This window comes from Scyliorhinus canicula, chromosome 9 (assembly GCF_902713615.1).
Source record: "Scyliorhinus canicula chromosome 9, sScyCan1.1, whole genome shotgun sequence".
NCBI lineage: Eukaryota > Metazoa > Chordata > Chondrichthyes > Carcharhiniformes > Scyliorhinidae > Scyliorhinus > Scyliorhinus canicula.
In genome coordinates this window covers 64008510-64035889 of record NC_052154.1, presented here as the reverse complement: position 1 = coordinate 64035889, position 27380 = coordinate 64008510, and the positions used below count along the sequence as shown (strand labels likewise).

Genomic DNA, 27380 nt, shown 5'->3' with positions numbered 1-27380 from the left:
TGAAGGCCCACAGCATTACTTGGTAGACAGGTCATAGGCTAACATTTATTGCTGTAGTGGAACACAATAGGCTGACAAGACTCCAAACTCCACCTTCCAACAATATAATCTCAGCCAATAGCAAAACTCCAAAACTTAGAACTTGGCTCCTCTCTCTGCAACTGCATCCTCGACTTCCTGCCCCATAGATCACTAAGGATAAGCAACACCTCCTGAATACTGGGGTCCCGCAAGGCTGCGTTCTTGATCTCTACTATACTCCTTATACACACATGACTTGTGGCAAAATTTGGCTCTAACCCCATCTGCAAGTTTAAAAAAAAGATTTTTATTCAAGGCATTTTCATATATACAAACAGAATCAGAACAGCCAAACAATCAATAAACAACCCCCACTCTGACAGGGGGTAAACCCTGACTTTACCCCCTCCTCACATCCCACCCACCTTTGCAGAGCTCTCAAACCTCAAAGAAATCAATAAATGGCTTCCATCTCCGGGTGAACCCATCTGCTGATCCCCTAAAGGCGAATTTAACCTTCTCCGGCCTCTAATTCCGCCAGGTCTTACACCCCTGCTTTCGGTGGCTCAGAGTCTCGCCACCCAAACAAAATTTGCCTCCGGGCTTTCAGGGAGGCAAAGGCCAAAACAACGGCCCCTCTCATCCCCTGGACTCCAGGGTCTTCCGACACCCCAAATATTGCCACCTCTGGACTCGGGACCACCTCCACACACAGCACCTCGGACATCACATCTGAGAATTCCTTCCAGAACCTCTACAATCTTGGACATGCCCAGAAAATTTGGACATGATTCACGCCCACCCCCGTGCACCACCCACACTTATCCACTACCCCCTCAAAGAACCTACTCATCCTCGCCACCATCATGAACCCTATGTACCACCTTGAACTGGACGAAGCTTAGCCTCGCAAATGACAAGGACACTTCCACCCTCCACAAGGCCTCCGCCCATGTCTTGGCCCCCACCTCCCCTCCCAGCTCCTCCTCCCACTTGTACGTAATATCCCCCATCAGGGCTCCCTCCTTATAGTCCCACCATTTTCACTTACCATTAATGTGACAGGTGGGCCTTGGTCCTCACAATCTCACTTGCTTTGTTATTCAATGTTACATTTCTGATACGGATTTCAGCTGATTTAAGATCTTACTGCATCCATTGAAAAACATCAAGAGGTTTGTCCTCGAACTCATCATGCTTAGTCTTCAAATGTCTTTGAAGTTTTAAGGGTTTTAAACTTTCATTTGCCAGTGCTTCCCTGCATATAATAGACATGAACTTGGAATCTTGATTTGCAGTGGCAAAATTAATACACCCATACCTCAAGTAATCATCTTTATGCTGCTTTATTCCGGTTTTCAGCTTCTCTTCATGGGTTGTTCCTGGAGCACGCACCAGCACTGCTGGCAGTTACAAAATGGAGGGATCTCTCTTACGTCCAGGCAACGAGACGTCAGCGTACAGGGTGCGTGACCTGCTCTCTGCCGCTGTTCCAGGCAGGAAGACTCCAGCGATTTAAAAAAAGTCTGCACCTGGATCAGCGCACTGAATGTCAGGGGGCGGTGTTCTGCCCCGCTGGGCTCTGGGCCTGCGCACTGCTGAGGAAGCAAGCATGCACTGACAGCTAGCATTCTGAAAGCCGGTCAGGGCTGCATTAAAAAGCTGGTTGCGCCTTTTGGCACTACTTCCCGCGTTCATGAATGCATTGCCCTGCGACCCTTACGACACCTGCCCACGACCCATCCATGGGTCGCGACCCTGGGTTGGAAAATGATTGCACTAACATAATGAAAAGTTATTTAAATGTTCCACAGCTTTTCAGTGTGTTAGTGAATACTTACCAGAATACGGTAGATACTGGCGTGCTATGTAAAGACAGAATGCACATTCATCACCTCCATTAGTTCAAGAGACTCAACCCCCTTCCTTGGATTTGAATGCAATCTAGGCTTACACTCCAGTGCACTGTTGAAAGAGTTCTACGTTGTCAGCGGTGCCATTGTTAGTATAACAGCAAAGACGTTTGACATTGTTAAATTTTCATGGCACTATTCTAACACGCAGGGTTTTTCTCCCCGGATGATGTGCTTCCCTCAGTCAATATCAAAAGTATATGAATTCACCATTCATTTAATTGTTGGTTCAGTGGAAGTAATGCATTTCGAAATAATTGCATGCAAAACTCTCTAATACGGTCAAGAAAAAAGACGTTACATAATAATGTAGGGCTGTATTTTTCATTTGCAGAACCAAAAATCACAAACTAAATGATCTGCATTTTGGTATAATACAGCATTGCATTTAATGAAATTTTATTTATGATCACAATTCACTTTTACTTACATAATACATTTATATAGAAAATCGAAGTATATCGTTTTACTGCACCTTGTGGAAAATAGTAAAACAGGTTTACAAACTTGAAGCTGCTGCAGTTTTTCTCTTTACTGCAACTGAAGTCAACATTAAATAAAAAAGACTGGACCTTTTTATTGTACATGTAATACTTGTATGCTCTCCACCATAACACTAGGCACTTGGACGTGAAGCAGCACTTTTGTTTCTGCCTCCGAGCAGCAAGACATGCAGAATTGTAGGTAAATATTTCAGCTGTGGCTTTTCGAGACATCTGTCTGTAAGGATCATCCCCCAACCCCCCGTCAAGATTAACCACTCCTATGTGGATCATTCACACATTCAACTGTTCAAAGTGCATTTCCATCAACAGTCCCAATCTGGTCTTAGTTTCTTGCACCAGGAGGCCTTTTCCTTAAGTTGGTTTTGGGCTTTTTGTCAAAACTTTTCCATTCATATGTGAAGTATTGGCATTACAGTGCCAACATTCCCCAGATACAGTGGGGAACACAAAGTGACTCTCCCATATGGTAGCATTCTCCCCTTCCCCCACACCCAATCCCAAACGTAGGAAAAGTTAGGAATGCTGCATCTGAAATGTTCAAAGCTATAAATTCAGAAGCAGCTCGGCTTTTCAATTGCCTTACGTTTGGACAACAAAAGCCACAATGCTTCAGAAGCTCTCTTCAAGGAGAAGCTGGCCATTCTTTCTGCTAAATGGAAGCACTCCTGGTTTAAAAAGCTGTACTGGCCATACTGACTGATCCCAGGAGCCTCTGCATACCATCCAACGATTCTTCCATCTGTTTGTATGCAATTTTACCGTCTTCACCTGTCAGGGCATTGGAAATGATCACAGTGTAAGTGTTTGTATTGATGATAACAAATCATGGTAAGTACAGGTCAGACTGCCTTTATGTTTAATGCCGTTTCCATTTCAGTTAGGGCAGAGGACTTTTCAAACTTCAAAAATACCAATTCTGGAGAGAAGTTTACCCAAAAATAAGATCATAATTTCTCTGTCATTACCATCAGGGAAGGTGAGAAATATTAAAAATAAATCTAGTGAACCTGTCCCTTCTAAATGTATAAATTCATCATCAATTCGGTCAGATAATCCCCTCCTTTTAACTTTGTCGCATAGGGAAATGTGGCAGCCAATTATTATTAATTTGCAAACTGCAAGGTCCCACAAACAATGAGGCATAAATCCAGGCAATCGCTTTGTGTCGTGGGATATAGATTGGCTCAGACATCAAGACAACTCCTCTGTTCTTCAAATATGGCCATCTGAGGGGGCAGGTACGGCTTCAATTTAATGTTTTACCTGGAATATAGCATTATGGAGAGTACAACACTTCCTCAGTATTGTCCTGTGATATTGAGAATACACTACATTGTCAGGTTTGTAGAATTGGGATTTAATTACATGAACTTCTGACTCGGAGCTGGAATTCCCCCCCAGTACCCTCTGCCTCACCACCTCCCTCTCCATGGTGGTATTGTCAGGGGGACTGCTATTTTATGGGACTAATCAAAACGAGAAGGTTGCTTGAATTATTTTGGTTCTAAGTATGAACTGAAACTAAGCAAATTGATAGTGCTTGAAACAGGTTAAAACATGGACATTGGATTTACTAAATTTCAGTTTCAGCAAAGACAATGCTCCTATAGCCAAAAGATACAGTCCACTTACATCAAGTGAGGGTCAGCAGTGCACAAGCTTAATATGAAATACTTTAGATCAGATACACTCCAGAGCGTGGTCCCAGCAATGGGTCCATCTCTTCCCCTTGTCTAAAGGTTGAGGGTTTTCGAGGAATTGAAGGTATTTTAAATGGTATGGGGATGAAACCGGATTTGTTAAAATTAATCCTATGAAAAGGATCACTGGTATGTTCTATGATTCACTATGGGTACATTTAGAACATAGAACGATACAGCGCAGTACAGGCCCTTCGGCCCACGATGTTGCACCGACATGGGATGTCAAAAACTAAAGGCCATCTAACCTACACTATGCCATTATCATCCATATGCTTATCCAATAAACTTTTAAATGCCCTCAATGTTGGCGAGTTCACTACTGTTGCAGGTAGGGCATTCCACGGCCTCACCACTCTTTGCGTAAAAAACCTACCTCTGACGTCTGTCCTCTATCTATTACCCCTCAATTTAAGGCTATGTCCCCTCGTGCTAGCCACCTCCATCCGCGGGAGAAGGCTCTCACTGTCCACCCTATCTAACCCTCTGATCATTTTGTATGCCTCTATTAAGTCACCTCTTAACCTTCTTCTCTCTAACGAAAACAACCTCAAGTCCATCAGCCTTTCCTCATAAGATTTTCCCTCCATACCAGGCAACATCCTGGTAAATCTCCTCTGCACCCGTTCCAAAGCTTCCACGTCCTTCCTATAATGAGGCGACCAGAACTGTACGCAATACTCCAAATGCGGCCGTACCAGAGTTTTGTACAGCTGCAACATGACCTCATGGCTCCGGAACTCAATCCCTCTACCAATAAAGGCCAACACACCATAGGCCTTCTTCACAGCCCTATCAACCTGGGTGGCAACTTTCAGGGATCTATGTACATGGACACCGAGATCCCTCTGCTCATCCACACTGCTATGAATTTTACCATTAGCCAAATATTCCGCATTCCTGTTATTCTTTCCAAAGTGAATCACCTTACACTTCTCTACGTTAAACTCCATTTGCCATCTCTCAGCCCAGCTCTGCAGCTTATCTATGTCCCTCTGTAACCTGCAACATCCTTCCACACTGTCTACAGCTCCACCGACTTTAGTGTCGTCTGCAAATTTACTCACCCAACCTTCTGTGCCCTCCTCTAGGTCATTTATAAAAATGACAAACAGCAACGGCCCCAGAACAGATCCTTGTGGTACGCCACTCGTAACTGAACTCCATTCTGAACATTTGCCATCAACCACCACCCTCTGTCTTCTTTCAACTAGCCAATTTCTGATCCACATCTCTAAATCACCCTCAATCTCCAGCCTCCGTATTTTCTGCAATAGACGACCGTGGGGAACCTTATCAAACGCTTTACTGAAATCCATATACACCACATCAACTGCTCTACCCTCGTCTACCTGTTCAGTCACCTTCTCAAAGAACTCGATAAGGTTTGTGAGGCATGACCTACCCTTCACAAAACCATGCTGACTATCCCTAATCATATTATTCCTATCTAGATGATTATAAATCGTATCTCTTATAATCCTCTCCAAGACTTTACCCACAACAGACGTGAGGCTCACCGGCCTATAGTTACCGGGGTTATTTCTACTCCCCTTCTTGAACAAAGGGATCACATTTGCTATCCTCCAGTCCTCTGGCACTATTCCTGTCGCCAATGATGACATAAAAATCAAAGCCAAAGGCTCAGCAATCTCTTCCCTGGCTTCCCAGAGAATCCTAGGATAAATCCCATCAGGCCCCGAGGACTTATCTATTTTCACCTTGTCCAGAATTGCCAACACTTCTTCCCTACGCACCTCAATGCCATCTATTCTAATAGCCTGGGTCTCAGCATTCTGCTCCACAACATTATCTTTTTCCTGAGTGAATACTGACGAAAAGTATTCATTTAGTATCTCGCTTATCTCCTCAGCCTCCGCACACAACTTCCCACCACTGTCCTTGACTGGCCCTACTCTTACCCTAGTCATTCTTTTATTCCTGACATACCTATAGAAAGCTTTTGGGTTTTCCTTGATCCTACCTGCCAAAGACTTCTCATGTCCCCATCTTGCTCGTCTTAGCTCTCTCTTTAGATCCTTCCTCGCTTCCTTGTCACTATCAAGCGTCCCAACTGAAACTTCACGCCTCATCTTCACATAGGCCTCCTTCTTCCTCTTAACAAGAGATTTCACTTCTTTGGTAAACCACGGTTCCCTCGCTCGACCCCTTCCTCCCTGCCTGACTGGTACGTACTTATCAAGAACATGCAATAGCTGTTCCTTGAACAAGCTCCACATATCCAGTGTGCCCAACCCTTGCAGCCTACTTCTCCAACCTACACATCCTAAGTCATGTCTAATGGCATCATAATTGCCCTTCCCCCAGCTATAACTCTTGCCCTGCGGGGTATACTGATCCCTTTCCATCACTAACGTAAAGGTCACCGAATTGTGGTCACTGTTTCCAAAGTACTCACCTACCTCCAGATCTAACACCTGGCCTGGTTCATTACCCAAAACCAAATCCAATGAGGCCTCGCCTCTTGTTGGCCTGTCAACATATTGTGTCAGGAAACCCTCCTGCACACATTGTACAAAGAACGACCCATCTAATGTACTCGAACTATATCTTTTCCAGTCAATATTTGGAAAGTTAAAGTCTCCCATAACAACTACCCTGTTACTTTCGCTCTTTTCCAGAATCATCTTCGCCATCCTTTCCTCTACATCCCTAGAACTATTAAGTGACCTATAGAAAACTCCCAACAGGGTGACCTCTCCTTTCCTGTTTCTAACCTCAGCCCATACTACCTCGGAAGAAGAGTCCCCATCTAGCATCCTTTCCGCCACCGTAATACTGTCCTTGACTAGCAGCGCCACACCTCCCCCTCTTTTGCCCCCTTCTCTGAGCTTACTAAAACACCTAAACCCCGGAACCTGCAACAACCATTCCTGTCCCTGCTCTATCCATGTCTCTGAAATGGCCACAACATCGAAGTCCCAGGTACCAACCCATGCTGCCAGTTCCCCTACCTTATTTCGTATACTCCTGGCATTGAAGTAGACACACTTCAAACCACCTACCTGAACACTGGCACCCTCCTGCGAAGTCAAATCTGTGCTCCTGACCTCTATACTCTCAATCTCCCGTACCCCAAAACTACAATCCAGGTTCCCATTTGGATCTAAGTTTGTATTTTTAGATCGACGAAGTTCAACTGATGATCATAGTTTGGTCTGATAACCAGGGCCTTTTCAGTCACTATGAAGCCACCAAAACCAGTATAGTTTTCTCGAGCCTTGGAAAGAATTATGGGGAAAAATAGCAAAGGAGGGAGGAAAAAGAATGGAATATGGAGATTTCCTTGCAGGATGCAAATTTCATAAAAGTGACAATCTCTCAAGGAGACTTCCCTTGCCATTTGACATAGGTCATACAAAGTTGTCAAAACTCCCGTCTAAACAATATAAATTCTTCTGTTATGTTCACATTTTTAAATGGCTTAATACAATCTTAAAACAAAGTCAGTTCACAGCTCTCCTCCAGTTATTCAGGAGACACAGCCAAAGGTGAAGCATCCAATTATTCATCTCATCTGCACTAAAGAAAATCAAGTTCAACACTTGCAAGTAATTTGAATAAGCAATACAACAATTAAAGGACTTACCAAAAGATAGGAGGGTCTGTTTAGCAACATCACGAACTTCTTTATCAGTCTGGCAAAGGTAGACTAGTTGATCAATACTCTCTTTGGCCTGAAGAAAACAAATTAAATTAAAGAAAAATTGTACAGAATTCCTGCTCTTTGCTACTCCTGGAATTAAACTAATTCCAGTTTATTTTAGCCAAGATAATTTTCCACCCTCTTAAATGCCAGTGTGCTATGTTGACGTTTAATAGCCTATATTAAATGACTTGAATGAAGGGACAGAATATATTGTAGCCAAATTTGCTGACAACATAAAGAGATGGGAAATCAATTTATGAGTAGGACATGTAGTGTTTGCAAAGGGAACTTGATAAGTTAAGTGAGTGGGCAAAAATTTGGCAGAGTATAATGTGGGAAAATGTGAGATTATGGGCGAAATTCTCCGCACTCGCAGAAAGTTGCAAAACCGTCGTAAAAATCGGGACCGTTTTACGACGGTCGCGAAGGCTTCATTTCCCGACGGATTCACTTCCTGGAAATGGGCTAGTAGCGCGGCCGCGTCAATTACGTGCGTGATGACGACGGAACGCGACGACGACACGAACACGCCCATGTGACGCCGCCCGACGCCGTAAAAAGGCGCGGGCGACCACAGAATCTGTCGGGCAGGATGTCGGAGCCGAGGAGAGCTGCTCCTCGCTTTGTAGATGCTGACGTCGAGGCGCTGCTCGATGCCGTGGAGCAGAGGAGGGGCATCATCCGCCCGCGGAGAGGGCATCGCCAACCTGCCAGCGCGGTACGCCAGGCCTGGCGTGACGTGGCTGCTGCCGTCAGTGCTGTGGGGCAGACCCCTCGCTCAGCAGAGCAATGTAGGAAGAAGCTACACGACCTCACCAGGTCTGCCAGGGTAAGTGCCATGAGGGTGCCCCCTAGTCACAACCATCCCTCCCCCTTAACTTAAGCACCCCCCCCCCCCCCCCCCCCCGTGCCCGGGGGGGGGGGGGGGGGGAGGAGAGGGATTGGGGCAGAGTTATTTGAGGGTGGTTCACAAAGTTGTCGCAGACCCAGCGCTCTGGCCCCGAGGAGAGATGCAATCGTCTGATGACAACTTGCCCCCCCCAAACTGTGCCAGTATCTGAACGGACTGCTGATACCTACCGTTTTGTAATGATCTACCTATGTTCCCTCCCCCAACAGGCCAAGGCCGCTCATAACCACCGTGAGCGGCACAAGACTGGAGGGGGTTCGCCCAACCTGCACCCCCTCAGCACCTTTGAACAGAGGGCACTGGACCTTGTTGGGGGGTCTGCCACCCGCGATATCGCGCAATGCGAGGTTGGCGGAACTGCAGCAAGTGAGACAACCCTCCCTGACAAACACTCACCCCTCACCCATCCTCTGTCCCTTCACAAACCCTGCCCACTGGGACACCTCCCCCATCCTCTGTCCCTTCACACACCCTGCCCACTGGGACACCTCCCCCATCCTCTGTCCCTTCACACACCCTGCCCACTGGGACACCTCCCCCATCCTCTGTCCCTTCACACACCCTGCCCACTGGGACCGTCCAGCGGCCTGCCGAGCAAATCGAAATAACCCATCTCATTCTCTTCCCTAGGACGTGATGCCGAACAACCAGGGCCGTCTGCCTCCAGACGGAGACAGGAATCTGCCGCCACCTCACCCGGGGCCTCACAACAGAGGGTGCCCGATCAGCGGGCAGCCCTATCCGCCCCAACCCAATCTGCGGACCAGGACGCACAGAGGGTTCGAAGTCCACCACCACCACCAGAAATGGCCAGGGACAACCCTCCTGTCGCTGAGCAGCCCCACACCATGGACGAGGCCCTAAACATTGAGAGCGTCGGGCTTGCGGCACTGCTTTCTCCCACCACATCCATCATCCCAGAGACACACACCCCGGCGGGCCTATTTAGTGATGAGTCTCCTGGGGCACAGTCTGGTTGGCACATCACAGCTGAGCAGGTACAGCAGGTGGAGGTCGGAGCAACAGAGGGCCCGGACTCGCGGAGGCCAGACCAGGCCCAGGATGCAGCTGGCTCCCAGACGTTTTCAGAGTTCCTGGAGTTTCTCTACCCACCCCCACAGCCGATGCCTCAGGAAACCCAGGGAAACAATGGCGGGAGGAGGGCAGACTTCCTGGCTCTGCAGACGCTGTTAGAGGAGTCGAACCGCGTCCAAGAGCAGGGAGTGGTGCCGCTCATGGCAGAGACCCAGTCCGACACCGCACGGGTGGCATCCGCGGTGGAGGCAATGGGTCAGGTTATGCAAGATGTTGGGGTTAATGTGCACGCGTCATCCTCGGCCCTGGACAGGGTTGCCCTCTCACAGGCAGCAATGTGCCAGAGCCAAACCGACATTGCCGGCGCCCTGCGGGCCATGGCACAGTCCCAGCAGTCGATAGCACAGTCGCAGCAGTCGGTCGCGGAGACCATCAACCGCCTGACACATGTGCTGGATGGCGTCGTGCACACACAGGTTGAGATCGCACAGTCCCTGGCGGGAATGTCTAACTCCCTGGACTCCGTCTCTGCAAACCTTCGGATCCTGGTGGATACCGTTGCAGGCCTCCAGGACTGGCAGCGCCAGGTGTCGGTGGTGCGACGGGGAACCTCCCCGCTCGCACCTCTGTCCCAAAGTGAGGCCCGGGGGCCACCGGGCTCCCCGAGGGAGGAGGAGGTTTCGGGGCCCGTCCCATTAACTCCATCACGGGACGTCCCGGAATTCTCGGCCTCCCCCCGTCCCATCCCTGGTGCATCGGGTGGGCAGCAGGCAGAGCAGGGTGGCACAATGTCACCCGAGACGCCCGCAGAGCAGCCTGGCCCATCAAGGCCGGGTCGCCCCAGGAAACGCATAGCCAAGGAGAAACGAGTCGAGGGGGGCGATTCGCAGCAATCCTCCTCCACTCCTGCTGTATCATCTGGGGATTCACTTAGACGTAGTGGTAGGGCCCGTAAGGCAACTAAGATAGACACAGAGTAAGTTGGCACGGGTGAAGGGCACAGTTTAGTTGTAGGGGCTAGGGCACCTGTAAATAATTGTTAATATTAAACGCACTGTTCCACCTTACTTGTAATACCGTGTGATTGTTCCACAGCCACAGGAATCGTGATGGTGACCGAGTGTCGCTGGGGGTGACGGGTGGTGAAACCTCGGTGCCGGGTGTGCAGTCCCTGCCCCTACCCCCCTCCCACAGCTAGCCCACGCGGGCACGTGATGGAGTGTCAGTGACGAACTCAGCGGCCACCAAGGTGGATGGTTCAGCTATTGCCATGGGTCAGACTCTCTCTAACGATTCTGAGCTCACAGCTCTTCGCAGAGCGGGCTGTCATCATTCCACATGGCACTGATCACACCCGCTGACACAGCCATCAATGTTGTGCCATTCCGTCTGTACCCAGTGATAAACGTCATGTCGAAGTGGAGCAGTGTACACTGAGGGGGGGGGGGGGGGGGGGGGGGTTGTGGTGGTGGCAGTCGTGAGGTGACCCTCTGCATGACTAGCGATGCAGGTGGTGGTTTGGTGTTCATCGGGGACGTCACATGCGATGCGTGAACCGTGCTGCCACCAGGGCGTCGCGTGCCCGCCGTCCTTGCCGGGTCCGTCGTGCTGCCTCCTGGACATCACCAGCACCTGGGTCGTGTCTGCGTTCTGCGCCCGCCACTCCGCCAGCCTCCTCCTCCTCCCTCGCCTCCTCCTCCTCCTCTGTGCTGGCACCACTGCCACTAGCTTCTCCCTCCGCCTCCTGCAACAGGTCATCTCCCCTCTGCATCGCGATGTTGTGCAGCGCACAGCAGACCACTACAATGCGAGCGACCCTGTCGGCCTGGTACTGCAGGGCCCCTCCGGAGCGGTCCAGGCACCTGAATCTCATCTTCAGGAGGCCAAGGCAGCGCTCCACCACACCCCTGGTTGCTGCATGGGCCTCGTTGTATCGTGTTTCCGCATTGGTCTGAGGCCTCCGTATAGGCGTCATCAGCCAAGACCTCAGCGGATAACCCCTGTCACCTAGCAACCAGCCCCTCAGCCGGGGGGGGACGTCCCTCAAACATCGCAGGGATGAACGACTGCGCTAGTATGTAGGAGTCATGCACACTCCCTGGGAACCTTGCACAGACGTTCATGAACCTCATGTGGGGGTCGCATACTGTAGAAGTGGATTTCATTTGGAACTTCGCTGATAGGGTTAATATAACAGTTCTGAAAAGCTCTGTGAAAGAGATGTCAACAGGTCAAGGGATGAAATAAAGGGAGCGTGTTCTGACCGGCATCTGTGAAAGCAGAGATGTCAGAAGGTTATGGGATGGAAAGAGGGGAGTGTGGCTTTAGTACTATTTAATGTTCTGACCCGCATCTGTGAAAGCAGAGAGGTCAAAAAGTCAAAGAATGGAATGAATGGGAAGCGTTACTTTATTGCAGAGATAGCGTAATTAAGCTCGTTTGACCAGTTGGAACAAATAAACATTGAAATGTAAAAGGAATGGGCTTTGGAATGAGTTAAGCCAGATGGCCATGGGATACAAAAACCTTTGTATAATATTAATAGTGACTTGTGCTAATGATTATGTCAAAAATAACCTCCCGACCTCGAAGAATAATTCCATATATGTACATGTTCTGGATCCTTGCCAAATCATAGGTGTATCTAGGAATTTAAGGGGACCACCCCTAAGCTATAAAATGTATACAAATACAGTCCTTATTCTGGGATTTTGGCACTTCTCGAAGGTAGTTACCCGACTGCTTAGAGATTTGTCCCGGCCGTAAATAAACGAATATTCGTTACTGACGTGTTCGAGTGTTTTACTTCTGGACTGACGATCAGATACGTGAAAGCGCAATTCACATTACCACCTGGACATTAATGGAGTATGTCCCCCTCCTGTTTGTGAACACTTCCTTATCCACAGCAGGCGGGCGCATGGGGACGTGAACACAGTCGATTGACCCCTGAACCCTCGGTATCCCGGCCACACTGGCAAATCCACGGGCTCGTGAGTCTTGACTTGCTTGGTCCTCGGGAAAGGTGATGTAGCGGTCCGCGATGGCATAGAGGGAGTCGGTCACATCCCGGATGCACCTGTGCACCGATGACTGGGAGATCCCAGAAACGTCCCCGCTCGGAGACTGGAAGGAGCCGGTAGCATAGAAGTTCAGAGCGACCGTCACCTTGATGGCTACCGGGATCGCGTGTCCTCCCCCCGTTCCACGTGGGGCGAGGTGCGACAGGAGTTCGCAGATATGTATCACCGTCTGCCTACTCAGCCGGAGTCTTCTCCTGCAGGTGATGTCCGGCATTGTTAGGAAAGAGACCCGGACACGGTACACCCTCGGCTTTGGTCGTCGCCTCTGGCGCCGTGGCTGCACCCTCACTCTCTCCTCTTCCTCTTCCTCCTCCTCCTCCCCCCCCCCCCCCCCCCCATGCTGCTCGACGACTGGCAACTCCTCGGCCCTTCCCTCTGCTGCTGCAGCTGGCCCCGCAGCCACTGCGGGTTGTGGGTGTGGATGCTGCTGCATCTCCAAATCCAGTAGAGCGGCCCCAACCACTGCGCAGAACATAGCCGTTCTGTTCCCATACATCGTGCTAACCTACAGAAGGGTGGTGGGGGGCAGAGAAACGGGACATGTTAGACGGAGGTTAGTCGACACCTCGGCAGCCGCCAGCCATGGGATACCAGTGTGTCCCGGTGGCCTGGTCGCGCTGCTGACACGCGGTCAGCCTAACCCCTGGTCACTTTCTGCATCCAACGGCCAGTAAACTATGGCCTCCTCACGGGTGCATCAGTGGCCTGTGTCCGGAAGCCACAGGGGAACCAGCGGCCGTGTCCTCGTCACCGGCACACCATGGCATGCTGGCAGACATTTTGTTACGGGGTTGGACGGCTCACTCTCTACCTAACCCCCCCCCCCCCCTCCGTCGCCCCCCACTGCCTCCCCCGTCGCCCCCACTGCCTCCTCCGTCTCCCCCACTGCCTCCCCCGCTGCCTCCCCCGTCTCCCCCACTGCCTCCCCCGTCTCCCCCACTGCCTCCCCCGTCTCCCCCACTGCCTCCCCCGTCTCCCCCACTGCCTCCCCCGTCTCCCCCACTGCCTCCCCCGTCTCCCCCACTGCCTCCCCCGTCTCCCCCACTGCCTCCCCCGTCTCCCCCACTGCCTCCCCCGTCGCCCCACACTCCCCCCGCTCTGGACCCCCTCCTGTTCCCAGGGATGCCTTCCCCGTTGTGGCCAGACTCGAGCGGTGCGCTGAGCGGTGCGCAGAGTGGTGCCCTGACCTCCTCCAAGCAGTCGTCAGCCAGGCCGACTGGTTGACGAATTTAAAAAGCAGGTGTGTTTCACGACGTCCAAACAGGGCGCCATGACGTCGGGACTTCGGCCCATCCGGGCCGGTGAATAGCGGGGGGGGGCTATCAGTGGCGATTCTGGTCGTGTCAGGGGCGGGAAGGAGGCGTTTGTCGGGAATCGCGACTCCGACATTTTGCGGGGTTCGGAGAATAGCGGGAGGGCGTCGGAACAGCGTCGCCGTAAAAATTTCCGACGCCCGCTATTCTCCGAACCGTCGTGAGTCCGGAGAATCTCGCCCTATATCTTTGGTAGGAGAAAGAGAAAAGCAGAATATTATTTAAGTGGTGTCCTCATGAATTCAATCACAAAAGGTTAGCATGTATGCACAGCATGTATAATAATAAGGCAATTCAAATGTTGGACTATTGTAAGGGGTTGGAGTATAAACATAGGTAAGTTTAATTGCAACTGTACAGGAGATGCATCTAAAGTACTGCATATAGCGTTGGTCTCCTTACTTAAGGTGGGATAGACTTGTGTCAGAAAAGGTTCACTAGGTTGATTCCTGGGATGAAAGGTTTATCTTGTGAGGAAAGGTTGAGCCTATACAAATTATAGTTGAGAAGAATGAGAGGTAACCTTATTGAAGCATAAAACATTTGAAGGAGACTTGACAGAATGGATGCCAAGAGGATGTTGCCTCTCCTGGGGGAACCAAGACCCAGGAGCTAAATTTTCAAAATAAGGGATCTCCCATTTACAACAGAAATTAGGAGTTTCTTCTCTCAAAGGGCGTCAGTAATCCACCCCAGAGGGCAGAGTCATTGAATATATTTTTGATCTATAAAAGGAGTCAACGCTTAGTGGGGTAGGGTGAGGGGCATGCAGGCAAGTGGAATTAAGACCACAATCAGATCATAAATGATCTTACAGAATGGTAGAGGAGTCTCAAGGGGGCTGAATGGCCTATTCCTGCTTCTGTTTTTTAGGATATGTTCTGTAGGGGCTTCTCTAAGTGGACCATGGGAGCAAATTAATATCCAGCTCCACAATGGAATATGGCAGCACAGCCACTCAATCTCCCAACATTATTTGAATACAAGGATGAAAACTCCAAATAGTAGAAATACACAGCAGCGGGCAGCATGGTGACACAATGGTTAGCACTGCTGCCTACAGCGCCAAGGACCCGGGTTTGAATCCCGGCCCTGGGTCACTGTCTGTGTTGAGTTTGCACATTCTTCCTGTGTCTGTGTTGATTTCGCCCCCAGAACTAAAAAGATGTGCAGGTTAGGTGGATTGGCCATGCTAAATTGTCCCTTAATTGGAAAAAAATAATTGGCTACTCTAAATTTTTAAAAAAAGAAATACACAGCAGCTCAGTCGTCTGTAAGAGTGAGAAAAAAAATAAAGTTTTGGCTGTGGCTTCAGAACTGAAAGGAAAGATGGACAAGTATTTTTAAGAAGGTTGGAAAATTAGAGACTAAAAGGGAAGCAAGGAGAACAAACATTTTTACCAACTGGCTTGTAAACTACAAAAAGTAATGAACTCACATATAGAAACATGATCATTTTGCCTGTCACTATTATATGTTTTGATATCTACAGTAACTCAAATAATCTGGTCAGTCCAAACCCTTGTGTGGTCCCAGGTTGTTTTGATGAGATTTCACTTACTCTTGTGAGACTTGGAGATAGTCAATATTTAGTGTTTCCAAAAATTATTATTTATATTATTGATATCCAAGCCCTCATTCCAAGTACATTGTTCTCTGGAAACATACTGTTCTGTGTCTACCACCCTTGGAGCATTTTGGTCATCTGGCCCTGAAGTCATGCTTACATCATCTTGAGCATCATTATTTAATTAACATAACCATTGATCCGTTACTCCTCACAGGTGACCGAGGAGAGGGGTAACAGGGTGGCCACCAATATGCATGCAGCTCGTGGACCCTCTTGAATATATATTGCCTCTTTTACAATTTATTATAATTTAAGCTCAAATCTCTAGGTTAGCCCTGCCTCTGTTTGTGCCTGGGATGGGTCTTCCAAGACACATACAAACGTCCCTGTCGACGCACAAAGAAGCAGCGTTTCTTTAGATAAGTCTTTGTTTTCAATCCTGCAATTTCCTGTACATTGTATAGTGGACTTGGTTCAAGAAAGGGCACGGCAGTCAATCTCATCATCTTGAGAGGATCTGGTCAAATTTTGGGCCTCATTGTGACCACAGTTCTCAAATGTTTATGTGTCACAGAACAGATTGATGGCCAATAGAAGACTAAGCACCTGCTCACCTGCCACAGAGGCCTGGTGACCACCTGGAGCTGATTCTTGACAAAATGGCCATCCTTAGCACCCTTAAATGTTAGATAGAGATCAGCTTGAGGCTTTGTTTCCTTTTATTTAACTGATTAGCTGTGGTGTAGTTAAACACAGACCCAGACAGCTGCCTCCATTTTTATAATACTCGAGTGGTGTCCTCCTCTGTAGGCAGGTAATTACATAGTATATTCCTTTGGTGAAGCACTGCTGATATGGTCAGAAAAGTCTCACTCCAAATTATCTATCAAATTATCTGTCCCTAGTGAACAGACCCAGACCCCCTCTGATTGGTGTATCTGTTTATTATTTCCCCATTCCCTCCTCTTTTCTCCTCTTTCAAACTTTCTAGTTTACCTTTGCTTTCAGTTTTGCTGAAAGGTGGCTGCTCAAAACTGACAACCAGTCTTCTTATTACAGACGCTGACTGGCCATTGTATTTCACTTATTATCTATTGGAATTCAAAAACATTGTAGGACCCATTTCTCCCCCAGAAGTAGAAACGGAAGAGAGGCTAAAAATAACCAGCCGAACATTTCGGGGACAAGATTCCACGGCAACTGTTAAACCAGCAAAGACCAAGGTTCAGTTGGTTTGCCTTCTACCACCATGGTAGTTGCATGATACGATAGTGAAGTTGCTGACTAATTCAAAGCAATCAATTAGTTCACAACAGACGGAGGCACAAGGAAAACCACAGCGTTGAGCAGCTTTGGGTACCATAGGTCTAAAGCCATTTGTTTCATGGAACATTTAACATGTCATGGCTCAGATTACTCATCTACCATAAATCAAAATTTTACATCCTGCTCTTTAAATCAAGTATTTTAAAAGGCTGTTTTTACCGACATTGCAGTATTCAATAGCGTGGTTCTGTACATGCAAAGATTTCAAGAAGTAGACTGAGTTATATTTAGGAGACTGCAGAAGCAGGTAAACTATATGTAGAAATGAAGCCAAGTTTGAAACTGTGCCAGAGAAAGAAAATCCCTTTCTTGTTTTAAAAAGTCAAGCTTAGACAACATTGAGAACTAGGTCAAGTCTGTGGAAAGTTGCTGCTATTTCATTTTAAGTCAACTATGAAACTACCTGACATATCCATGCAGTAATTCACAATTTAGTGACAGCAACAAAATGACTTCAGAGGGGTCTTCGTTTTTAGTCATTTCAGAGCAGGCTAAGACAGTAAATTAGGATGGGTTCAAGTGTCATGAGTGTTTTTTTCCCCAATCACTGAACTGAAGCACTCACCTTTAGATGTGCCAGTGCTGTACAACCTACTTTTCTCAGCTGTCCATCCTCATCTTCAAGCAACTCCAAGTAACAAACCAGGGCCTGAAAACAAACAAATATACACAATTAGTCTGTCACACAAAACAAATCATTTTCCAACATTCATATACTAGCGGTTTCAAGATTAATGCTTATGTAGGGTAAACACTGCTCTTTGTGACACAACAGGGCAGTTAGTGATTAAGTGCTAACAAGGACTCAGCTCTGTAAACCCACGTCTCACTGCACTTTGGTGGAGGATCTACAAAATTTAAACAGGTAATGAATGGTATCGAGCCAGCCAATTCTCTGCTTCATTCTGATGTCTGGTTGGATACAAAAACTGGATTTGGCTGCATTGACATTGCAACTGCAGTGATACATAGGAATAGGGGTAGGCTTTCAAGCCCTCAGGCCTATTCCCCCATTCCATTAGATTATTGTTGATCTGTACTGCAATTTAAATGACCAACCTTTGCTTGATATTCCTTGACACCTTTACCTGACAAATAACAATCAATGTCAAATCTTGAAAGATCCAATTAACCAATTAATCCAGTTTTTTGGGGAAAGAGTTCCAGATTTCTGCTGTTCTTTGTGAGAAGAAGTGCTTCCTGATTCCAATTCTGAATGGCCAAGCTTTAACTTCTAGATTATGTCCCATTGTTTGTGATTCTTTCACCAGAGGAAATACGTTCTCATTATTTACTCAATCAAATTCTTTTAACATTTTAAATACCTCAATCAGATCACCCCTAAATTTTCTATAAACAAGTGAATATAGTTTCGGGTGAAACCACACTGCACAAATGCAAGTGGATTGGTGCAATACAGCCAACAGCCTCACTTGCTCAGGCACAATACACTATTACTACCAGCAGCCTTGCCTGCTCAGGTATAATACACTTGCACTGCCAACAGGCCAACTCCAAGAGGTACAATACACGTCCTCATGATGATCTCAAACACAGCTCCATTAAGTCTACAATAAAAGATTTCACATAAAATTAAGGGGTTCCTAATTTACAAAGAATCTTTAAGCATTGTGCCTTTATCTCTGTCCCCTGTATAGATAGGTTTCTGGAGGGAGCAGTCAAGGTAGCTTTGAGAGAAGCAATTACGTTTACAGACCCTTTACTACCAACCTTTTCTCTGAATTTGGGGTCTTCTGCCAGGTTTTTCAGCACAGCGGCAGCAGTGTTGCAGATCTTAGTGTTGTCCTCCAACAGAAGCAGGCCCACGGCTTTCAGTCCATCCTTCTGCAGCTGAGTCCCCGAGAGGTGTTTCAGAGTCTTCAGAACCACGTCCCTTTCAGAGGACTGAAGATTCTGAACCAGGAATACTGCAAAGAATGGAAATTATGAGGATGGAGGGGGAGCGAAAAATCATAAAATATCTGTGGACATTTGTACTCTGTCCGGATTAAACAGACCGTAAACTGGTTATCTGACTTGAGTGGCTGTTCACCATTTTTGTGACTGGACAGGATTGTCAGGTGGTTTTTTGACATGTGAACCTGCACCAATGTTCTCCCCGCATCATTACATGCATTCCATGTAGAAGCTTGGCTTGCAATCAGGGGAGGGGGACAAAAATTCCTGATCTAACCCAGAAGTACTGCAGCCGGTGCAATACGTGAATCAATGAACAAGTGCATCACAAGGATAAGGTATGCATACATGCCACATTCAAATACATATGCGTATTCTTCTCCCAGAGATTCATCAAAAGCTTTTATAAAATCAACATCAGGTGCATTTTATGTCATTCTAAACCTTCAACAACCACTGAATAAAAACCCAGACTACAACATTTACATTCCATAAAAAAGATCATTGTTCTGAGACATGTTTCCGAGCTGATAACGCCCTGCTGGATAAAACAGTGTGCTCTCCTTGATTAACATGATCCTGCATGGAGCCAGCCAGAATGGCTGGAGATGTCAGCTGGATGATGATCACATGTCAACGTCAGTTTGTGCTAATGGAAATGTCAGTCCAGAGTGCTGCTACAAAAAGGCTTCCTATGGGCATTCGCCACACTCATTATGGCTCCACTGACCTCAAGTCAACCCACCTTGTTAGCCAAGCTGGCAGAGTCTTGGCTTCTGCTCAAAACTGAATGATATGATGCAAGGAAAAAACATGTAGAAACAGTGGCACAGGAAAGAAGAGGATTATAAATGGAAGGATAGAGTTAGGTGTGAAGCTGCAGTTTAAGAGACATTAAAGAACTGTAGCAAAGTACCTTCATCTGCCAGCTCCATGATATAGGCAGGTAAGGAGGGCACGTTCTGCTCCTCAATGTGACTCAAGTATTGGAAGATCGTCAGCAGTTCCACATTTCCACTACGAGCACGTTTTGGCAATGTTCTGTCCAAAAATCTTTCCACTAGTTTAATGAAAACTGAAAGAAAGAGCAGATTACATAAATTTTACTGAAGAAATGATTAAAGTCCACATGCAATGTAGATACTGCTAAAGCATCACAAACATTTGTCAGAGTCTAACCTAGAAAGTTTTAAATTAATAAATAAATTTAGAGTACCTAATTCTCTTTTTTCCAATTAAGGGGCAATTTAGCGTGGCCAATCCATTTACTCTGCACATCCTTGGGTTGTGGGGATGAGACCCACGCAGACACGGGGAGAATGTGCAAACTCCACAACGACAGTGACTCTTACATTTAAATTCATGACGGGGCACTATAAGTTAATAAATTGCCCAAATGGAACGTCCTAGTAAATTTCAGAGTTCAGCAGCACGGTACAATAGAACATGCTTGACACAAACATCTGAATCAGTAATGTATCAGACCGCATACAAAGCAGATCATCCTCATATCTGTACGTTCATGTTAATGTTCACTTAAGTGTGCTGGCTCTTAGCTTGCCTGCAGAGTTAAATTAGCTCTGGGGTTGTAAAGGCCAGTCTACTGGAAGGAAAGGCGAGCCCATGAGATGGGCTAATTAACTGGATAACCCATCTTCTTTCTCTCTGAAAGAAGTGCATAAAGAAATGAAGTGTTTCAAATTCCAGCCGTGCCTATTTGGTTGGGCCAATTTCAGGACAATGCTGGCCCTTCTTCAATATGGGAGGTGTGAGATTGTTTAGCACTTGAACAGACAAGTAGGTGACAGATGAAAATCAACGTAAAGAAATGGAAATTGTTTTACAAAAATCCAAGAAGAGATTATCACTTAAAAGAAAATGTTAATGGAAATGGTCATAAATTTCAAATTACTGAAGTAATTTGAAGTAATTACGGAGAGCTGGATATATATATTTGAAAATGATGAATTTAGAGGCTACAGAGATAGGGCTGGGGAATGGGACTAGCTAGGTAGCTCTTTCGGGATTCAGTGCAGACAGGATGGGCCGAATGGCCTCTGTGCTGTAGAATTGTGTGTAAAACAAGTCAGATGATGGATTTATTAAAAGATCATGGAGCCAAAGTAACAAGCTCATCCTGTACTGCATAAAACTCTGGTGTTGAACAAAGTAGAAAACTGTACAGTCCAACTGCCACACAGCTATTGAGGATAACAGAAGAGGGGATTCAGAATGATTGAGGGAACAGAGGGATTGGATTACGGGGTATGATTATGTAAATTGAGCATGTTCTTATTGGAAAAAGAATGGTGGAGAGGTAATATGATTGCTGCTTTTAGAATTCTAAAGGGACTAGATATTGTATAACAGTGACAGATTGGTTCTACAGTTCTGAGGAAAGTGAAACAAAGGACATGGTGTGTACCCGTAGGGGGTAAATTTAAAACTAATCTGGAAAATGTTTTTAATCCTGTGTTTAATCCACGAAACAGGTGCCCAGGGAGATGGTGGAAGCAGTCTATTAATGAATTAAAATCAATTTATTTCAGAAAATATTTTGGGGTATATTATAGGAATAATTTAAGAGATGAAACATGACATGTGGCAAGTGTGGAGGGCTTGAAAGGAACAGGTAACTTTGAAGCTATGGTTCTCAAAGCTCTCCACCACTGAGGTTTTCTCTGCATTATATCTGGGTCTGTTACAGACTAATCATTATTAATTGTAATATGTGACCATCAGGATAGTATTTGACGGACTATGGTCTTCACCGTACATTCCTTTCTCAAATCCTTCCAACTAGAATTAGGCTGAAACAGATTCAGCTTCATCAAGACCATAGCACAGAAAGAGGTCATTTGGCCCATTTGGTCTGTGCTGGCATTTATGCGCCACATAAACCTCATCCCACCCTTCTTTATTTAAAGCCATTAGTATAATCCCTCTATTCCTGTCTCCCCCAATGGCTTTTCTAGCTTCCTCTGATAAACGTATCCATACCATTTGCCTCCAGAACTCCATGTGGTATCAAATTCCAATCATCCAATTCTATGGATAAAGAAGTATCTCCTGAATTCCTTCTTTTTATTAGTGGCTATGTTACATTTACAAACTTGAGTTTTTGATTTCCCCATAAATGAAAGCATTTTCTCAACATCTACCCTCTCAAACTCTTTTGTCATCATATAATACCATCAGGTCATGAGTTTTACAGCAAAAAGGCACTTTGGTCCATCCTGTTGTGCTGGCCATCAAGCACCTATCTATTCTAATCCCATTTTCCAGCATTTGGTCTGTAGCCATGTATACTATGGTGTTTCAAGTACTCATTCTAAATGATTCTTACTCTCTCCTCAGCTTTCTCTTTTCAAGAGTCTTCTCCACTTTTTCTGATAGGTATCTTCTCTGTTCTACCTTCCAAATGTTTTTGCACTTTTTCCACTGCATCTATAGTCTTTTATAATATAGGGATCAGAACTGTGAATAGTACACCAAGGGTGATCTAACCAAGGTCTGATAAGAATTTCACATAACTACTGCTTTTCAAATCTATCTCCGCAAAAATGAACCAGTGTTTGATTAGCTTCTGAAGAAAATAGCTCCATCAGCCTGCGTAGCTACTTTTAGTGACTAATGAATTCCCAGATCCTTCGTTTTTCTACCCCTCTTATTATTCACACAGTGTGACTTCATTATTTTTCTGACCAAAATGTACCATCTCACTTATTCATATTGAAATTACCGGTACTTATTTTAAAAATATTTTTATTCAAGGCATTTTTAGTTTTGCACTGGGGAAAAAAAAGAGGTATAACATCAGGAAACAAGCTTCACAAATCACACTCCAAACCTCTCTGTCCCAGCCCCGTCCCATTTTCCAACTATAACAAAAGAACCCTCCCTCCCCCTCCTCACTGACATTTAATCAGTCTTTAAAGAAGTCGATGAAGAACCTCCACTTCGAGAAAACCCCTAATCCATGCCTCTAATCGCAAACTTTTATCTTTTCCAGGTGCAGAAACTCCACCAAGTCGCTCAGCCACACCATCGCTTTAGACAGCTCCAAGTCCTGCCACCCTAACAGTATCCACCTACGGACTATCAGGGAAGCAAAGGCCAACAAGTCAGCCTCTCTGCCCACCTGCACTCCTGGATCTTCCAAATATTGTCACCCCTGGGCTCGGAGCCAACTTCACCTCCAGCATCTTCAACATAGTTCCCGTAAAGGCCTCCTAAAACTCCTCCAACTTCGGGCAAGCCCAAAACATGTGGACATGATTCGTTAATCCCCTAGTGCACCGCCCACACCTATCCTCTACTGGAATGAACTGACTCATCCGAGACACCATCATGTGCGCCCTATGCACCAACTGGATGAGACTCAAGTCTCGCACACGAGGACGATACGTTTACCTACCGCAGTCCGACCTCTACAATCCTGACCCCCCCAGCTCCTCTCCCTGTTTCTGTTTTATTCCCTCCAATTGAAGACTGTCCTCTATCCATCAACTCACCATATATGTCAGACCTTTCCCTCCTCAATCTCGTCCTCGGACATTGTATCTTGCAGCACTGGGGCTGGTAACTTCTGAAATGTACCCAACTCCTTCCTAGCAAAGTGTCTAATCCTGCCCCCCCACCCACCGGTAGCTGAAACGCCCCCTCTAGCTCTCCCAACTCTTCAAACATCACCCCCAAAATCATGCCTGTAAAGCATTCGATCCCTGCCCTCTCCCATGCTGGAAACGTGGAATCTGGAACCTTGATTGCCACAGATCAGCACCCACAATGACATTGCCTCAATCTTAAAATACCGATGGCATTGATTCCACACCCGTAGCGCTGATACCACCACCGGACTCATGGTGAGCATGGAAGAGGTGCCAATGACAGCGCCCTTAAATGGGTTCATCTATATGAGGTTTCCTCCATCCGCCCCCTCACTGACCTCTTCCCCCATGCTCATTCCTGACCCTCACAACGTTTGCCGCTCAGTAACAATTCAGCAGGTTTGGCAGTGCCAACCCATCACTTCATCTCTACAAAAACATCCTCCTGATCCTGGGTTTTTCCCCCATGTTCAGACATCGCCCCGTGACCCGCTGCCACTGCCCCATCGCCTTCCCCGTAGATAACTCCATCTGCAGCATCTTCCTCTCCTTGAGCAACACCTCCCCACGGGCCGCCGGGCACTTCGGCTTCACCTCCTGCATGGCCTCCATTAATCTTTGGCTTTCTAGCCACTCCCCCTTCTCTTTATGTGCCCGGATCAAAATAAACTCCCCCTTGGATTAGTGCCTTTAGCGTTTCCCACACTATGGGGCTCCACATAATTTCGTATAGCCACCCTATCCTTTCGCCGATCCCCGTCATCAGCCAACAACCCCACATCTAAACCTCCACTGCGGCTGTTGGGAACCTCCTCTTTCCACATCAAGTCCACCAAGTTTGAGACCACGATCGCCGGATACTGCGTCCCAACCAGCCCCACCAGCAACCTCTTGTCCAGCTCAAAAAATAAAATAAATCGATCCGGGAATAACCCCGGTGAACATGTGAAAAGAACGGGAATTCCTTCCCCTCAGCATCCCAAACTGCCATGACTTAACCTCTCCCATTCGCTCCATAAATCTCAGCAGTTCCCTCGCCATCGCCGACACCTTCAGGGACTTAAGACATGACTGATCTATCTTTTGATTCAAAGCCATATTGAAATCCACCCCCCCCCCAGAATCAACCGGTGTGTGTCTAGGTCAGGGACCTTCACCAACACCTTCTTCACAAATTCTACATCATCCCAGTTGGGGCATATATATTCACCAACACCACGGGTGTCCCCTTCAACCTCCCCGCTCACCATCACAAATCTGCCTCAGGATCCGCCACAATTCTACTCGCCAAAAACACCACCCTCTTACCAGCATCGCTACCCACCCAGTCTTCATATCCAACCTCAATGAAACACCTTGCCTCAACCTCCTTTGATCTGCAACTTTTACATGAGTCTCTTGCATGAACACCACTTCTGCAAAGACACGGGTCCTCTTGATTGGCCCATTCAGTCCCCTAATGTTCCAGCTGATCAGCCTGGTTGGAGGGCTCCAGGACGCCACCACCCGGCCCCCATCAATGTTTAAAGAGCTTCTCCATGCCCACCTCAAGCTAACGGCCGCCATCCCCCCTTAGCCAACTGCGCCACACCAATACATTCCACATCACAATCCACCTTTCCAGCCCTGCCTTTCACCCAACCCAAATACCTAACCTTCCACCCCAGCCACAAACGAAAAACACCACCCCCTACCCACCAGCTTCTCGAACACCCGAGCCATGTATTTCGTGGCCTGTGTCCCCTCGATCCCTTCAGGCAGCCCCACCACCCTGAGATTCTGCCTCCTTGAGCGATTCTCTCGTCGTCCACCTTCTCCCGCAGAGTCTTCTGGCCCTCCGCCATCATTCAGCCAGTGAGGCCAAATGGTTATCGTGGTCAGCCACCGACTTGTCCACCTTCTGGAATGGCACATTCTACGCCTCCAGCTTTTCTCCACTCATTCTAGGGCAGCCAGGATCAGCTCTGCCACTTTAGCCAAGTCTTCCGAGGCCTCCTTCCTGTGGTGTTGGAATTTAACCGTCAAAAGCTCCATTAGTTGCTCCATTGACTATTATGTGGGAAACGACACCACAGAGCTCTCTGCCATCTTTTTCTCTATCGCACCTCGACAGTCCTCCTGGTCTGACTGTTGCCCTTTACTCATTGCACTCCTTGTTTGGTAGGGCTTAGGTATTCCATGCTGAGGAAACTCATTCACTCTCACTGTTCTTTCGTTTTCCATCTGTGTAACACCCCACAAAACGTGCAAAAGTGCCCAAAAAATTCAACCTCGGGCAGGAGCCACTTAATGTGCGACCACTCACTCCTTGGCCACCACTGGAAGCTCCTCATTTCACAAATTTATTAGTGTCCTCTTGTACTTTGTTGTATTCCTCCTTTGCGTTAACCACACCACTCAATGTGGTGTCATCACAAGTTTAGAAGTTCTCATCAACTTCAAAGTGCTAATCTTTTATGTAAATAGTAAACAACAGTGCTGTTAGCACTGATCCCTGTCAAACGTTACCCACTTTTATCAATCTGTGTAGCTGCTCTAAACCCCCATCTCTCTTTACTGTTTTGTAGGCAGATTGCTATCCATTCTGCTACTTGTCTGATTCCAAATGCTCAGTAACAAGTCTATTATGCGGTACCCTATTAAAATCTTATTACAGTTTCTCCTTAAAATGCATCAAAAGTATATTATTTTATTTGTTACTCCAGCGAAGATATCTACATGTAGAAGTTGCCCAGTTGAACATGGTCACTAACCTGCTTCCGCTGGGCCAGAGTGCTGCTCATTCACTCTGCTCCCAAAGTTCAAGTTCAGCTTCTGCAGAACGCGCTCAACTGTGGCACTGAACAGGTTTGGGCTCTCGGTGCAGTGTGTCCAGAATGAAAAGACCGTCTTATCTTTTAGCAGTGGCATGACTGAAGGGAAGCAAGTTTAAAAAAGAGACAGCATAAATACCAAGGTTTTAAAAATACAAAACAAAGAAAACTTCCCCCTTACACAAATACAGGACAGATTTACAGTGAAACACTTGATTCTGGAAAGCTAGCTGTCATGTGACATCTCCTGGACTTTGTCCAGCCAGGGATTGCAATTCTAGCCCCAATTTGCCCAATAATTTAGAGATCACTATGGTTACTCAATTAATTTATAGTTATTTTGGCGAAAATAATTTGATATAGTGCCTTTCATGACTTCAGGATGTCCCAAAGGACTTATGGCCAACTAAATACTTTAAGTATGGGCACTGATGTAGGAAAGATGGCAGCCAATTTGCACACAGCAAGCTCCCTCAGCTAGTGATAATGATCAGATCATCAATTTAAGTGATAAGAAAGGAAAAAAAATATTTTTATTCTCCTTTTTCACATTTTCTCCCAAATGTACACCCACCAACAATAAACAATTATCAGTAACAAATATGTCAATCCCCATATCAATAACAATGACCCCATCCTCCCACCAAACCCCAAACATTCGCCTGCATGTGCACACAAACAAATGACAAAAAGGAATTAGGGATCACCCATAGTCGCCATTAACACACACAGCCCCCCTTCCCACCCACACGCCCCAACTAATGTTCGATGTTATCCAGTTCTTGAAAGTGCATAATGAATAATGCCCATGAATGGTAGAACCCCTCCACCCTTACCCTCAGTTCATACTTCACCTTCTCAAGAGTCAAGAATTCCAACAGGTCCCCCACCACGCCAGGGCACAGGGTGGAGAGGCTGCTCTCCAACCTATCAGGATCCACCTTCGGGCGATCAACGAGGCGAAGGCTACAACATCTGCCTCCGCACCCGTTT

General features: G+C 46.9%; 1 protein-coding gene across 2 annotated transcripts in view; it reads right to left on the bottom strand.

Moving 5' to 3' along the window:
- Positions 1 to 2294: 2294 nt before the first annotated feature.
- ripor1 (RHO family interacting cell polarization regulator 1) overlaps positions 2295 to 27380 on the bottom strand; it is a 229897-nt gene continuing 204811 nt past the window's right edge. For both annotated transcript variants that reach the window (XM_038806778.1, XM_038806779.1), the window contains exons 17-22: positions 26328 to 26486; positions 19881 to 20039; positions 18779 to 18975; positions 17613 to 17696; positions 7751 to 7838; positions 2295 to 3208 (exon numbers count right to left, since the gene is read on the bottom strand). In XM_038806778.1, coding sequence (XP_038662706.1) covers positions 3111 to 3208; positions 7751 to 7838; positions 17613 to 17696; positions 18779 to 18975; positions 19881 to 20039; positions 26328 to 26486 — 785 coding nt within the window. In that variant the 3' untranslated portion in view covers positions 2295 to 3110. The remainder of the gene's footprint in view (positions 3209 to 7750; positions 7839 to 17612; positions 17697 to 18778; positions 18976 to 19880; positions 20040 to 26327; positions 26487 to 27380) is intronic.